The sequence below is a fragment of the Psittacula echo genome, assembly GCF_963264785.1.
Source record: "Psittacula echo genome assembly, chromosome: 1".
In the NCBI taxonomy this organism is placed as follows: Eukaryota; Metazoa; Chordata; class Aves; order Psittaciformes; family Psittacidae; genus Psittacula; species Psittacula echo.
In genome coordinates this window covers 165192467-165204921 of record NC_137735.1, presented here as the reverse complement: position 1 = coordinate 165204921, position 12455 = coordinate 165192467, and the positions used below count along the sequence as shown (strand labels likewise).

The 12455-nt window shown below is 46.5% G+C and overlaps 1 protein-coding gene across 1 annotated transcript in view; it reads right to left on the bottom strand.

The window, feature by feature from the left end:
• Positions 1-12455, bottom strand: part of ITIH2 (inter-alpha-trypsin inhibitor heavy chain 2) — a gene marked incomplete at its 5' end in the record, with an annotated part of 32438 nt that overhangs the window by 3920 nt on the left and 16063 nt on the right. The window contains 7 exons of the mRNA XM_080633624.1: positions 586-699; positions 3708-3842; positions 6150-6322; positions 6877-7016; positions 7973-8158; positions 10061-10242; positions 11089-11214. Of these exons, the coding sequence (XP_080489750.1) occupies positions 586-699; positions 3708-3842; positions 6150-6322; positions 6877-7016; positions 7973-8158; positions 10061-10242; positions 11089-11214 (1056 nt within the window). The remainder of the gene's footprint in view (positions 1-585; positions 700-3707; positions 3843-6149; positions 6323-6876; positions 7017-7972; positions 8159-10060; positions 10243-11088; positions 11215-12455) is intronic.

Sequence of the window (12455 nt, the reverse complement as noted above, 5' to 3'; positions counted from 1 at the left end):
AACACAGACTGAGAAGAGAAGAGAAGAGAGAAGAGAAGAGAAGAGAAGAGAAGAGAAGAGACCCTCACCTATCATGGAGATTTCCCCACCTGTCTTGGTTTCTTTACCAGTGTTTGGCCATCCTAAGAGTGAAAAAGGTTTCCCTCATAGCTCACTCCTACTTTCAGTTTCACTGTGCAGCTTGTGTTTGTTGCCTCTTGTCTTTCAGTTATGAATCTTGGAGATGTGTTAAGCTCCATCTTTACCTTCTGATTAGGTGGTTGTAGACAGCAACAAGATTGACCAAACCCAATGACCAAACACAGCCTCGCCCTCCATGTCCTGTGCTCCGGCCCCATAATCATCTTGGTGGCCACCACTCAGTTTGACGCAGTTTGTCAACAGCTTTCTTGTACTGACAAGCCTCAAGCTGGACACAACACTCCAGAAGTGGAGGCAAACAGCCACTTCCAGATGTGGAGGGAAACAGCGTCAACCTCCTGGCCATGCTTCTGTTAGCACAGGTCTTTCACTGCTCCCTCTGAACACCTCTCAGACCTGAGAGAAGAAAAGTGCTGTAAAATAAACCATGTTATCTTCCCTTACCAGTACCAGGATCAGAAACCAAGTTCAGGATCTTGCCAGGCTCTGAGTTGATGTTGAAGCAGATGTTCCTTTGGCTCTTGGGCAGGTGTATGATGAAATGTGGGTCATTGTCCACTGAAATACGGGAAAGAAACAAGCATGAGCAGCAGCACAGACCTGCCTGGTGCAGCACACAAAGACCGAGACACTTTTCTTGGAGGATTTTAAGCACTTTTTGGGACTCCTCAGTGAGGACAAGGGCTCTTTCTACCCCTGCAGTAGCTAAGGGAGTTCTCAGATGCTCCTCACCAAAGCCCCTTAGACGCTTTCTCTTCATACACTTCTTCTGTTTAGGGAAAGGACATGAGTGCGCCCGCAGCAAGTTTGCCGATGACACCAAGCTGTGTGGTTCGGTTGATACCCTGGAGGGAAGGGATGCCATCGAGAGGGACCTTGACATGCTTGTGAGGTGGGCTGATGCCAACCTGATGAAGTTTAACCATGCCAAGTGCAAGGTCCTACACCTGGGTCGCAGCAATCCCAGGCACAGCTACAGGTTGGGCAGAGAAGAGATTCAGAGCAGCCCTGCAGAGAAGGACTTGGGGGTGTTGGTGGATGAGAAAATGAACATGAGCCGGCTGCAGTGTGCGCTCGCAGCCCAAAAAGCAACCGTATCCTGGGCTGCATCAAGAGGAGCGTGACCAGCAGGTCGAAGGAGGTGATCCTGCCCCTCTACTCTGCTCTCGGGAGACCTCACTTGGAGCATTGTGTGCAGTTCTGGTGTCCTCAACATCAAAAGGACATGGAACTGTTGGAACAAGTCCAGAGGAGGCCATGAGGATGATCAGGGGCTGGAGCACCTCCTGTATGGAGACAGGCTGAAAACACTGGGGCTGTTCAGCCTGGAGAAGAGAAGGCTGCGAGGAGACCTCAGAGCAGCTTCCAGTGTCTGAAGGGGGCTACAAGGATGCTGGAGAGGGACTCTGCATCAGGGACTAGAGTGATAGGACAAGGGGTGATGGGTTCAGACTGAAACAGGGGAAGTTTAGATCAGATATAAGGAGGAAGTCCTTTACTGTGAGGGTGGTGAGGCACTGGAATGGGTTGCCCAGGGAGGTTGTGAATGCTCCATCCCTGGTGGTGTTCAAGGGCAGCTTGGACAGAGCCTTGGGTGCCATGGTTTAGTGTGAGGTGTCCCTGCCCATGGCAGGGGGGTTGGAACTGGATGATCTTAAGGTCCTTTCCAACCCTGACTATTCTATGATTCTATGACATTCTTGGCTTGAGGAGCACCAATGGTCTAAACTGGCCAGCTGCACACCAGGGTGCCAGAGGCTGAACCTGGAGTTATAGAAGCCAAACTTTATCTCTTCATGACAGAAACCAGCCTCCAGGTGAGATCAAGGACCCATTTGGACACCAGACAGACAGGGACACGTATTTGAGGCTTACATCCAGGGCAGGACCTAAGGCATGGAAAGCAGGATTTGGGGGACACCTCTGTTCAAAACTGATATCCACCCTCCCATGCCCATCTGTTGTCTGTTTCTAGAAGTGACACACGTCCAGGACATCACTGTCTCAAACTAAGAAGCTCTCAGATGCATTACAAGTCCATACAATCGTACAGACATTGAGTAAAGATACATCCTGACTATCGACTCCTCTGGGGAATACAATCCATGCCCGTACTTAGTGTTGCCAATGGGAATAGCCAGTCCAGCTTCCATTCAATCAGTGCTGTTCCTCATCTTTTGGACCTATTTAACTCCTTCCATGCACTAGACAAATCCTAGGCCCTTGACCAGGAATGACTTTGCAGGAAGCATTGGGGTGGGTGCCCTCCAAGGGTGAAGGAGCTTTTGGATGTCTTGGATCTTTTAAATACATGAAGCCTCTTGAATATAGCCCTCAATAATTTTCCTTATTCTTTCCTTATGCTTGATCTTCCCGAACGTGATGTCCAGGCCTGTCCTGATGGACATTTCCAGGTACAAAAATACAGTACCAAATACATGTATGAGCTGGACAGGTAACTTTGCCTTGCTCACCTTCTTCTCCAAGCAGTTTCTTGACTAACCAAACCCTTAGATTAACCCCTGGGCTATGCTGAGGAGGAGTTTGATAGCTCTTTGTTTGGTAGCTATGTCAATACACACATCTGCACACAGGCAGACTCCCAGAGTTATTGCCGTTGCACTGCTTTTACAGGCAGCGGTTCTCACAGCTGGTTTGTTTAAGCAGGCGCTAACCTGTGGCAAAGGCCCAAGTATTAACAGGGTCCATCAGTCACCAGCGTGTCCAGAGATTTTTATCTACCACAGAACATTCATCTGTCATTTGCAATGGGAGGAACCTTACAAGAGCTCTGCTACTGCAGAGAAGCTGGGTGTGAGCTCAGCGAACAGCCTCAGCGGCAGGGAAGCATGCAGCAGAAGATGGAGACACTGGGATCCTATTGGAATCATAGGACTGGTTTGGGCTGGAAGGGACCTTAAAGCTCATCCAGTTCCAACCCCTGCCACGGGCAGGGACCCCTTCCGCTGGAGCAGCTTGCTCCAAGCCCCTGTGTCCAACCTGGCCTTGAACACTGCCAGGGATGGGGCAGCCACAGCTTCTCTGGGCACCCTGGGCCAGCGCCTCAGCACCCTCACAGGGAAGAGCTTCTGCCTAAGAGCTCATCTCAGTCTCCCCTTTAGGATCTAAGCTAAGTCTCATGCTTGTAACTTAGAGTGTATTTTAGAGGTTCACATGTTCAGAGTCAAAATGACTCAGTATTTCATAAAGAAAAGGTGGTTCTTTGGGTGCTGGACGTTAGCAGAGGCTGTATCAAGAGCCCTTCACACTGATGTCCTCTGCAACAGCAGTGAAGTAGCTTTAGCAGCTAGTCATAGCAGTGGATTTACTCTCTTGCAGACTACCCCCTAAATGAAGATACAGCTTTTACACCGATCCAGCAAGCCCAACAAGAAAAATTAAGACAATTGATGGGCTCCTCCATCGTTACTGTGCTTGGCATCTTGTCACAGAAGCTGAAGTTCCAAAAGTAGCCAATAACTTTGGTTGTATCACTTTTATTTGTGTATTAGGTGGTGAACGATGCTCTCTGGTGTTTCTCTGCAGAGAAATACTGTAGCTCTTACCTCTGTTTATGCTCAGAGAGGACACCGGAGGACTCCTTTGCTCGGGCATGAAGCTGACTGGTACAGCTGTGACGTTGGCCCAGGGGGGGATACCTTTGTTGTTATTGGGTGCATTTGGAGTTAATCCTAAAGTACCTGTTAAAGGAGAGTCATAAGTAGGTTTTTGTTCTTGTTGACACATTTAATAGTGTAATGTTTAAAGCAATGCTGTAGATCAGAGCCTCATGTTATAGCAATGTGAAGCAGGCACAAAACTCTTTACAGCAGACAGATTTGTGTGAGGAAGTTGGGATGGGTTTACCCCACTGTCTCCATCAGAGATACATGACTTAGCAGGGCAGCTGAGCTAGCCATAAGCTATGCAGGACTCTTTCTGCATGCCTTAGGATGACCCACATCAATAAAGCTTCAAATAAGCACAAGCATTTACTATACCATCCCTTAATGTGTCCCCTTCTGCTACAGTCTCTCTGCCTTTGCCATGATGGAGGCAGGACAATGTAACGTATTCTCTCTTCCACTTAGTTCATAAACCAATATGGTCTTCAGTGATCCATTAAACTTGGTTTGTTTGATATGTTGGGCTGGAAACAAGAAGAGCTGAAGCAGGGCATGTAGTCACATCTGCTGGCCCTATGCTGAAAAGGAGTAAGGGGAAAAAGGAGCTGGGGGACAGCAGCAGGACAGAAGATTGCACAGCTGGATCCAAACCTCTGTTGGCATCTTCTTTCTTGAAGCCTAATTCAAGCCATAGGCAGTGTTATTTCCATTAGCACAGCTACATGTGAATTCAGTGCAGATAATACAGGAGCCAAAACCTGGACAGAGACTTCTGATTTTCCACGTCAGATGAATTTCACAGACTATTATGCATGAAGAAGCTCTCCCATGCACAGCCCAGTTTCGCAATGTCTGGCATGATGATAAAGAACATTTAGGCCTTTGAGAAGTAAGTGATTTCAGCGGAAGACGCAGTCTCTGGCTATGAAGACAGTGCAGCTCTTACGGGAGTTGCATAAGGACAGGCAGGGAAACCTCTATCAGATTACCCATTCCATGCCTTGTCTATGCAAACTTTTTGGTACAGTCCATGTATTGCACAATCCTAAGCACAGATTTACTTTGATATCGCTTTTACAATCTCTGTCCTCTGCTAAGGTTCAAGAGACATGTCCCACTGACCCTGAAATCCACAGGTGCCTTGACCCTGCTTTCAGTGTTGTTAAGTTTTGACTATTCCATCAAACACAAAGACACAAGAACCTATATTAAAATTACTCAAATCCTCTACATCATCTAAATCAAGATAATTATGGCCTGAATTAATCAGCTGGTGCCACTATAGTGAATTGATTACACATGAATGCAACACATGCTATTTCTGTGCTGAGTGATTTGGTGGTTGTGGGTCGTAGCATGCACTAGAAATAACTTCATTTCTCTTTGGGTCTCAGCTGCAGACTTTAAAATTGAAGAACAAACAAACCTAAAAATAACAATTGACAGACCTCAGAACCCCATTTCATTGAGCCAGAATCAGGACATTGTTAGAGTTATCCGGGAGATGGAGATGTGGAAATGCAGACCGTGCGTGGAGTTTCGTTTCTAGTGTGAACTGACAGATGGATGCTGCTGCCCACTGGTGTAAAGTTGCTTCTTTCCTTCACAACCAGTTGTAAACTCTCCCATTTGTAAAAGGGTTTTAATTCACTACACTCAGTTGTCGAAGAAGCTGATCTTTTACTTTCTTTGCTGTCAGTGTTCTCTTGGTAACAACAGTTGTGCTTTTTCAAACCCTTGACTTGTGAGGGTGCAAAATGTGCTGTTAAGTTCCATTGGAAGCACATGGCTGTGCAGGGATGACTTGGGATATGCTAAACACCCATGGATGTCAACAGCCATTGCTTTGAGACCGACTACCAGAGCAGCCAACCCTGCCTCATTTGGCTGGACATGTGGTTGCTGTAACAAGGACCTTGGAACATGTATTGAAGTAATGGATTTTAATACAGAAGTTAATTAATGAGGGACTCTCTTGTTCCGACAGCTCAGATTCCACGTGGGCTCGTGGCTGATTCATAACAATCGTAGGAAGCTTCCAAGGCTTAAAAGTGATGCTAAAATATGGTTTAGTCAATTCTACAGGGAACTAAACGTATCTGTCCTACTAAGAAGACGTTCAGCTTGTGACATTGTAGACTTATTGGAAACCTCACTATAGCAATGTTGTCACATTCAGTCCTCACTGAAGCCAATGGCTCCAAAATGCACTTGTGTAACAGGATGCTCTCAAACTGCCTGAAGATATGGTCAGCTTTCATTGAAAATACAGGCTACTGTATAAGCACGAATACCGGGAGTGAACAGTGAACACAGATGCTCTTCCAACTGAAGAAGAACAAAGCCAAAATGAGAGGCTGAGTAACAAACAGAGACACTGACCTGGGCAGCAACCCCTCCTGGGGTCTTTGGGCTGGTCTGCCAGCATTATCTCATCCTTCTCAGCGTTCTCTATCAGCATAGCTGTGAAGGGGGTAACAATATGATGGTCAAGAGACATCTGTAGGATGGATTTGGTGATGTTTCTCTTCAAAGCTGCAGTGGGGGCTGTGTTTCTGGATGGAAAATGAAACAGAAGGCATGGTTAGCAGCCCTATGGGGCAGCTGCTCCCCAGAGTGGTCCCAGAGCCAAACTGGTGGGTGTTGCAAGAAGGAAAGGCTGGTGGCCTGTGTGAATGCACTCTCCATAAGAAGATCATTTTTGGCTTCTGTGGGCTTTGGCCTGGACTCAGAGAAGCCCAGTTCATCTCCTGGTCTCAGCAGGAGAGCTCTTTCTGCTTCAGAGGGCATTCATCCTGAAATGTTCCATAGTTTTTACTCAAGCTTCATAAGGCAAATTTCCCATTAGTTTCATTCACTCAGCCCCACAGCCAGCTATGTTAGTCTCTTATTCCTCTACTTAACCGTTCCCAAACTCTATTCCCTGATATCCGTGAGCGCTGAGAGGAGGAATGTGCCTGAAGACATCACCTACCTTTATTTCCATTTATTCACCTTCCCCATTTGAAACCCTGATGGCTGTGAAACACCTCATGGCTGTGGTCTCGAAATGAACCATATCACTCCCAAGCTTCTCTTCATTCCCATCACAGACCACATTTCTCCTCACCTCTCTGCCAGCATCTGGTTGACTGTCAGGTAGGCCCAGAGCTTCCTAGTGAATTCAGGGTCTGCATATCTGTCTTTCTTCATGAAGCCATCCAGTTCTTCAACATCTCGCAGGGTTTCCATGACTAGCTCTGCATTTGCCTATGCAATTAACGAGTGATAAAGATAATGGAGAGTGAGCCAGGAGAACATGGTAGCTTTGAGTTCTCCTTCTAGCATGATGGCATTAAGGATGCACTCTGGCTCTGCCCATGTTGCTTCTAGATCAGAAAGTCCCAGCACTGTTGGCCTTAATGCCATGGAGAGGAGAGCTGTAGCAAGAGGGTCTTCTGTTAAAGGCACTTATGTGACAGTGGAGTAAAATAGGTAAAGGAGCTGTCAGCAGTAGCTGAAGAGGGTCCTACGACATGCCAAAAGAATAGTGCTCTGCTCTCCTCCCCTCAGGCTTTTCCACACCCAATTGTTATTGAGGAACAGGAACCAAATTCCACTTTCTCCTGCAGATCCATGGACTGCTCCGTGTTTTGTCAAGTTATTGAATATATCTGTTGTTTTTCCAGCAACTCACAAATGGCAACTCCTAAGCCCAGAAAGAAGGATCTGGATGTAGAATTCCCACCCCACCTCACTCCACCTTGAAAAGCAGTCCTGAAAACATGGGAAAGGTCTCATCACACATGCTACAAGACAGAGCGTAAAAGCACGGCGCTAGGACTTGACACACTTTAGATCCTCCAGCTTGAACTCCCCAAGAGTGGGATGTTCAGCCATGAAAGGAGCTATGCTTGGGGATCAACCATGCACCTTCACAAAGCATGAAGGGAGGACTCCATAGTCTTAGTCTGGTTTGCAATTGAATTTGGTATGGCTCATGTATTAGAAGGAAGTTCCTCTGGCAGGCTGCAAGTTGCAGGTAGTGACTATTCATTGCTGTACTTGAAGTTACTGTGACACATTGTTGGACAAACATCCCATGAGTTTCCCAATACTCCCACCCAGAACTCAAACGGACAAACAACCTCCAGCAAGGAAGACGCAGGAATGAATGAGCCAGCCCAAAGCCCAGGAGCAGGTAACCCATGGACACCTCCACTCACCGCGGTCGCTGTGACAATGCTTTCCAAGTGCTGCAGGTTTTCTGTGTCCACCTTCCCAGCCACAACTATCTCGGAGCCACCAAAGTAGTTGTGGAAGCTGCTCTGGGTGACGTCTGACACTGACTCCTGGGGGTAGTTGAACTGAATCTTCTTCAAGAGTGGGGTGGAGACCTGGTTGTAGAAGTTCTGAGGTGGAAGGAGACAGAGAAGTGAGTCTGTTGTAGCCAGCGCAACCCTCCCACGTGCACCACTTACTGAAGGGACAGCAGGTGATAAAAATAAGGGCAAGTGGGGCTTTCCTGGCTCCTGAGAATACAGACTTCTTTATACTTGGACCTTAGTACACTTGCAAGAGGGTATAGCAAGGGGATCTGCTCCAATCCAAAAGACTGTGAGGTGGGCTGATGCCAGCCTTATGAAGTTTAACCATGCCAAGTGCAAGGTCCTACACCTGGGTCGGAGCAATCCCAGGCACAGCTACAGGTTGGGCAGAGAAGAGATTCAGAGCAGCCCTGCAGAGAAGGACTTGGGGGTGTTGGTGGATGAGAAAATGAACATGAGCCGGCTGCAGTGTGCGCTCGCAGCCCAGAAAGCAACCGTATCCTGGGCTGCATCAAGAGGAGCGTGACCAGCAGGTCGAAGGAGGTGATCCTGCTCCTCTACTCTGCTCTCGTGAGACCTCACTTGGAGCATTGTGTGCAGTTCTGGTGTCCTCAACATCAGAAGGACATGGAACTGTTGGAACAAGTCCAGAGGAGGCCACGAGGATGATCAGGGACTGGAGCACCTCCTGTATGAAGACAGGCTGAGAAAGTTGGGGCTGTTCAGCCTGGAGAAGAGAAGCTGCGTGGAGACCTCAGAGCAGCTTCCAGTGTCTGAAGGGGGCCTACAAGGATGCTGGGGAGGGACTCTTCATCAGGGACGGTAGTGACAGGACAAGGGGTAACGGGTTCAAACTTAAACAGGGGAAGTTTAGATTGGATCTAAGGAAGAAATTCTTTACTGAGAGGGTGGTGAGGCACTGGAATGGGTTGCCCAGGGAGGTTGTGAATGCTCCATCCCTGGCGGTGTTCAAGGCCAGGTTGGACAAAGCCTTGGGTGCCATGGTTTAGTGTGGGGTGTCCCTGCCCATGGCAGGGGGGTTGGAACTGGATGATCTTAAGGTCCTTTCTAACCCTAACTATTCTATGGTTCTATGATTCTATCTGGTGGGAGTCAAAGGATGGTCAGAGCCCATGGGCTGTCTTCTTCCGAGATCTATAAGGCTTGAACGCAAGCGAATATGGGCCTGACTCTATTATCAGGTTGGTCAGCTCTTGGCTACTGTGCAATATACACAGCTGCCTTCTGCTTAATTCTTGCCAAAAACTAGACCTGTCTCACTTGTATTCACTTCTCTGCTATAGACTGTCTACCCTTTTCTCTTGTACCTGCCTGATGTGAACTGGGATGTGTGCACAGCTGGGTTTTACATATGAGAACAGGGAGGGAAAACAGGTACCCAAATAGTGCTATGGGTGGAGGCTGAGGGGCTATACTCTCAGAGCTGCTCTTTGGCAGAACACCATGTAGTGTGTCCTGTCATACATATGCTGAGAAAGAAGTACGAGAAGCCTGTATAGGTGATGATGCCAGTGAAGAGAAACAGAATAAGGATAAAAGAGTTTGCTCATCAGTAATTGCTGCTCAGATTTGGAGCCACAGCCTCCTAGAATCGAACCTTTTCTTACTCTGGAAAAGTTTGGATTATCATTAACATTTATATCCAGGCTTTTTTTCCTAGTGCTGAAGCAGCCTCAGGTAAAATCCAGGCCCTAATTTTAATTCAGAAAATCATCCTTTTTATAGTTAGGACTGTTTTATAGAATAGAAATGCTACACAGAGAAGTAAAGTGTGTATTATAGCTACAAAACTTGTAACTAGCAGCACTTAAGCTAATACACGATTGTCATCTTGCAGGAGTCTCCAGAAGAAACAATGCTTTTTGTGACCTACACCGTGAACCTACAGTAACTCCGTGGAGTTACCCAGCTCCAGAGCTGTGAACAGAACGGGAGGGTTTCAGAGGCAATGGGCCAGAAATGCACCTTCATTTGGGCAGAAGTCTCCTGATTCCCAAAAATCCTCTGGGCCATGCCACGGTTGTCGGTTGCGATTCTCTGCAGGAAATCGTAATCTACATCAAACCCGATCCCAAGGCAGAAGAGAGAGAACTCGTCTTTGATGCTCTGCTTCACGTTCTTCTGGATCGTTGTCAGCTTTAGCTCACCTTGGAGGGACACAAAGGGTGATATCCATGTGAGCAATGGAAGAAGTCTCCAACCATGTAAGCACATTCATGCTCATCCAGTGTCTCTGATTCTCTCTTAGAGAACTAACCCGAACAACAAACCCAGATGCTCAGTCTTCATTTTGCTTCACCTGCAGTGACATTTAAGCTTCTCCTGGATGGAGACTAGCAAATTGTTTCTACTGAAATTGATTCCTTTGAACTCTTTGTTTTTTGGTATCTGATGCATATTCTTTGTCTATCCAGGCCTCATTAACTTCTGGGGGAGTTTGTAACACATCTGGACTTCTCACAGGGTTACTACTTCAAGCTCTCTAAAGACTAAGACATCTTCGTAAAGGTTTTACTTGTTTCTTGTACTCAAGATGTTCTCTGCCACCATTGGGACTGACTTTATCAACATCAGCCTCTTCTGGGCTGGCAGCTTGCAGTAAGTGAGTGCTTTCAACCTGTACCAAATACAGTCAGAATTAACTTGCTTTCTACTTGATTTTCCTGATTTTGGTGTTGCTTGTGGGACTACATAGAACTTTGCGGGCAAAGATCATTGAAAGAAGCTATTTTTCCTAAGGCTGTTGTGTTTACCTCTCCTACAGGACTTGTTCATCTGTAATTGCAAGAAGTGGATCACTTGCATGACATAATCTTTCCAAAGCTTCCCAGCAAAGCCTCATAGCACCTATAGCACTTGGCAAAAGAGCATCACAGGCATTGGAAGAAAGTGGAATAGAACTTTTTTAACTTACTGTCAAGTGTCTACATGCTGTGTGCTTTTCTCAGGCTAATCCCACTGTTCTTTCTTCTCACCTAAAGCAGGATCCTTACCTACTGTCGGGTCTCCATCAGACACCAATACAATCATGGAGACTGAGTTAGGGTCCAACATGCCTAAGTTCTGGGCTTCGTTCAGGATGAATGTGGCTCGGAGAAGAGCTTCATTGATATTTGTGCCTGTCAAAGACACAATGAAGAAAACAATTTTGATTCTTGTTGAGTTTCTTGTCAAATCCAGGTGAGTTCTGAGATTCTAGTGGAATTAATCAGCATGGACCAGACCTGAGACTGAAGCAGCAAAATCCCTCCCATGTGATGCTTACAGCACATCTGCTTGCACTGTGGTTCCTTTTTTCATCCCAGGCTGTCATCTTTATGTGTTCCCACCCATTCCTCATCACTAATTCCAGCGGGACCATTTGTGGTGTTGGGAACTATTTGCTGTGGGCAAATCATTTGCAGGCAGATGATTGAATGAGAGCATGAAGAAACTTTCTTTTCTGGCATCAGCCTGTTCTTTGGTTATCTTGATTGGAAAAGAAGAGGTAGATGTTTATTGAGCCTATCTAAAGGTTTGGCTTGTGCACGGAAGGGATAGAATAAGAAATCAGCATGAGAGAAACAGTATATTCAAAGTAATTTTCTTGTCAAGAAAGAAAAAAATAGTGGCTTCAGAGACAGGATAATAAAATGCTGCTTTGCAAAATGGCTTTCCTGGATGGGAGCAGGTCTCTTAGCTATTCAGTCAATTCTTTTGGGGTAACAAAGCCAGGCTTATGAGGCACTCATATATCCAACGTGGATCCTATTCTCAGCACACTGATGATGTTGGGCAAGTCTATAACTTCATGTTGATTCTACCTTACATGTTGCCAGCTAAAGCTTCCTGAAATGAAGGTGCCACAACACCAGAAGGCTCTGATGTTTGGGAGAGCCTTCCACCCACTATCAGTGTACAAAGAACTGAACAACTAAACACAACTGCACTTCAGAGAGCAATAGATTGAAATGATTGTAAGCCCCTTCTGTACAAATAGCTCAAGCACTTACAAATGAAGCATCCAAAGTGCTGTAAGGCTGAAAAAGGCAACTATCCTTGTTTATCAGAAAGGGATGAAGGCACAAAACATGTGAACAATTTGCCCAGGGTGGCATTTAGTAGATCATAGAATCGTTTAGGTTGGAAAAGACATTTAAGATAATCGAGTCCAACCATTAACCCAGCCCTGCCAGGTCCACCAATGAAAAAGTCCCCAAAAGCCACATCTACAGGCCTTCTAAATACCTGCAGGAAGGAGGATCACTTCCCTGGTCCTGCTGGCCACAATATTTCTGATATAAGCCAGGATGCTCTTGTCCTTCTTGGCCATCTGGGTACACTGACAGCTCATGTTCAGCCAGCTATCGACTGGTCCTTT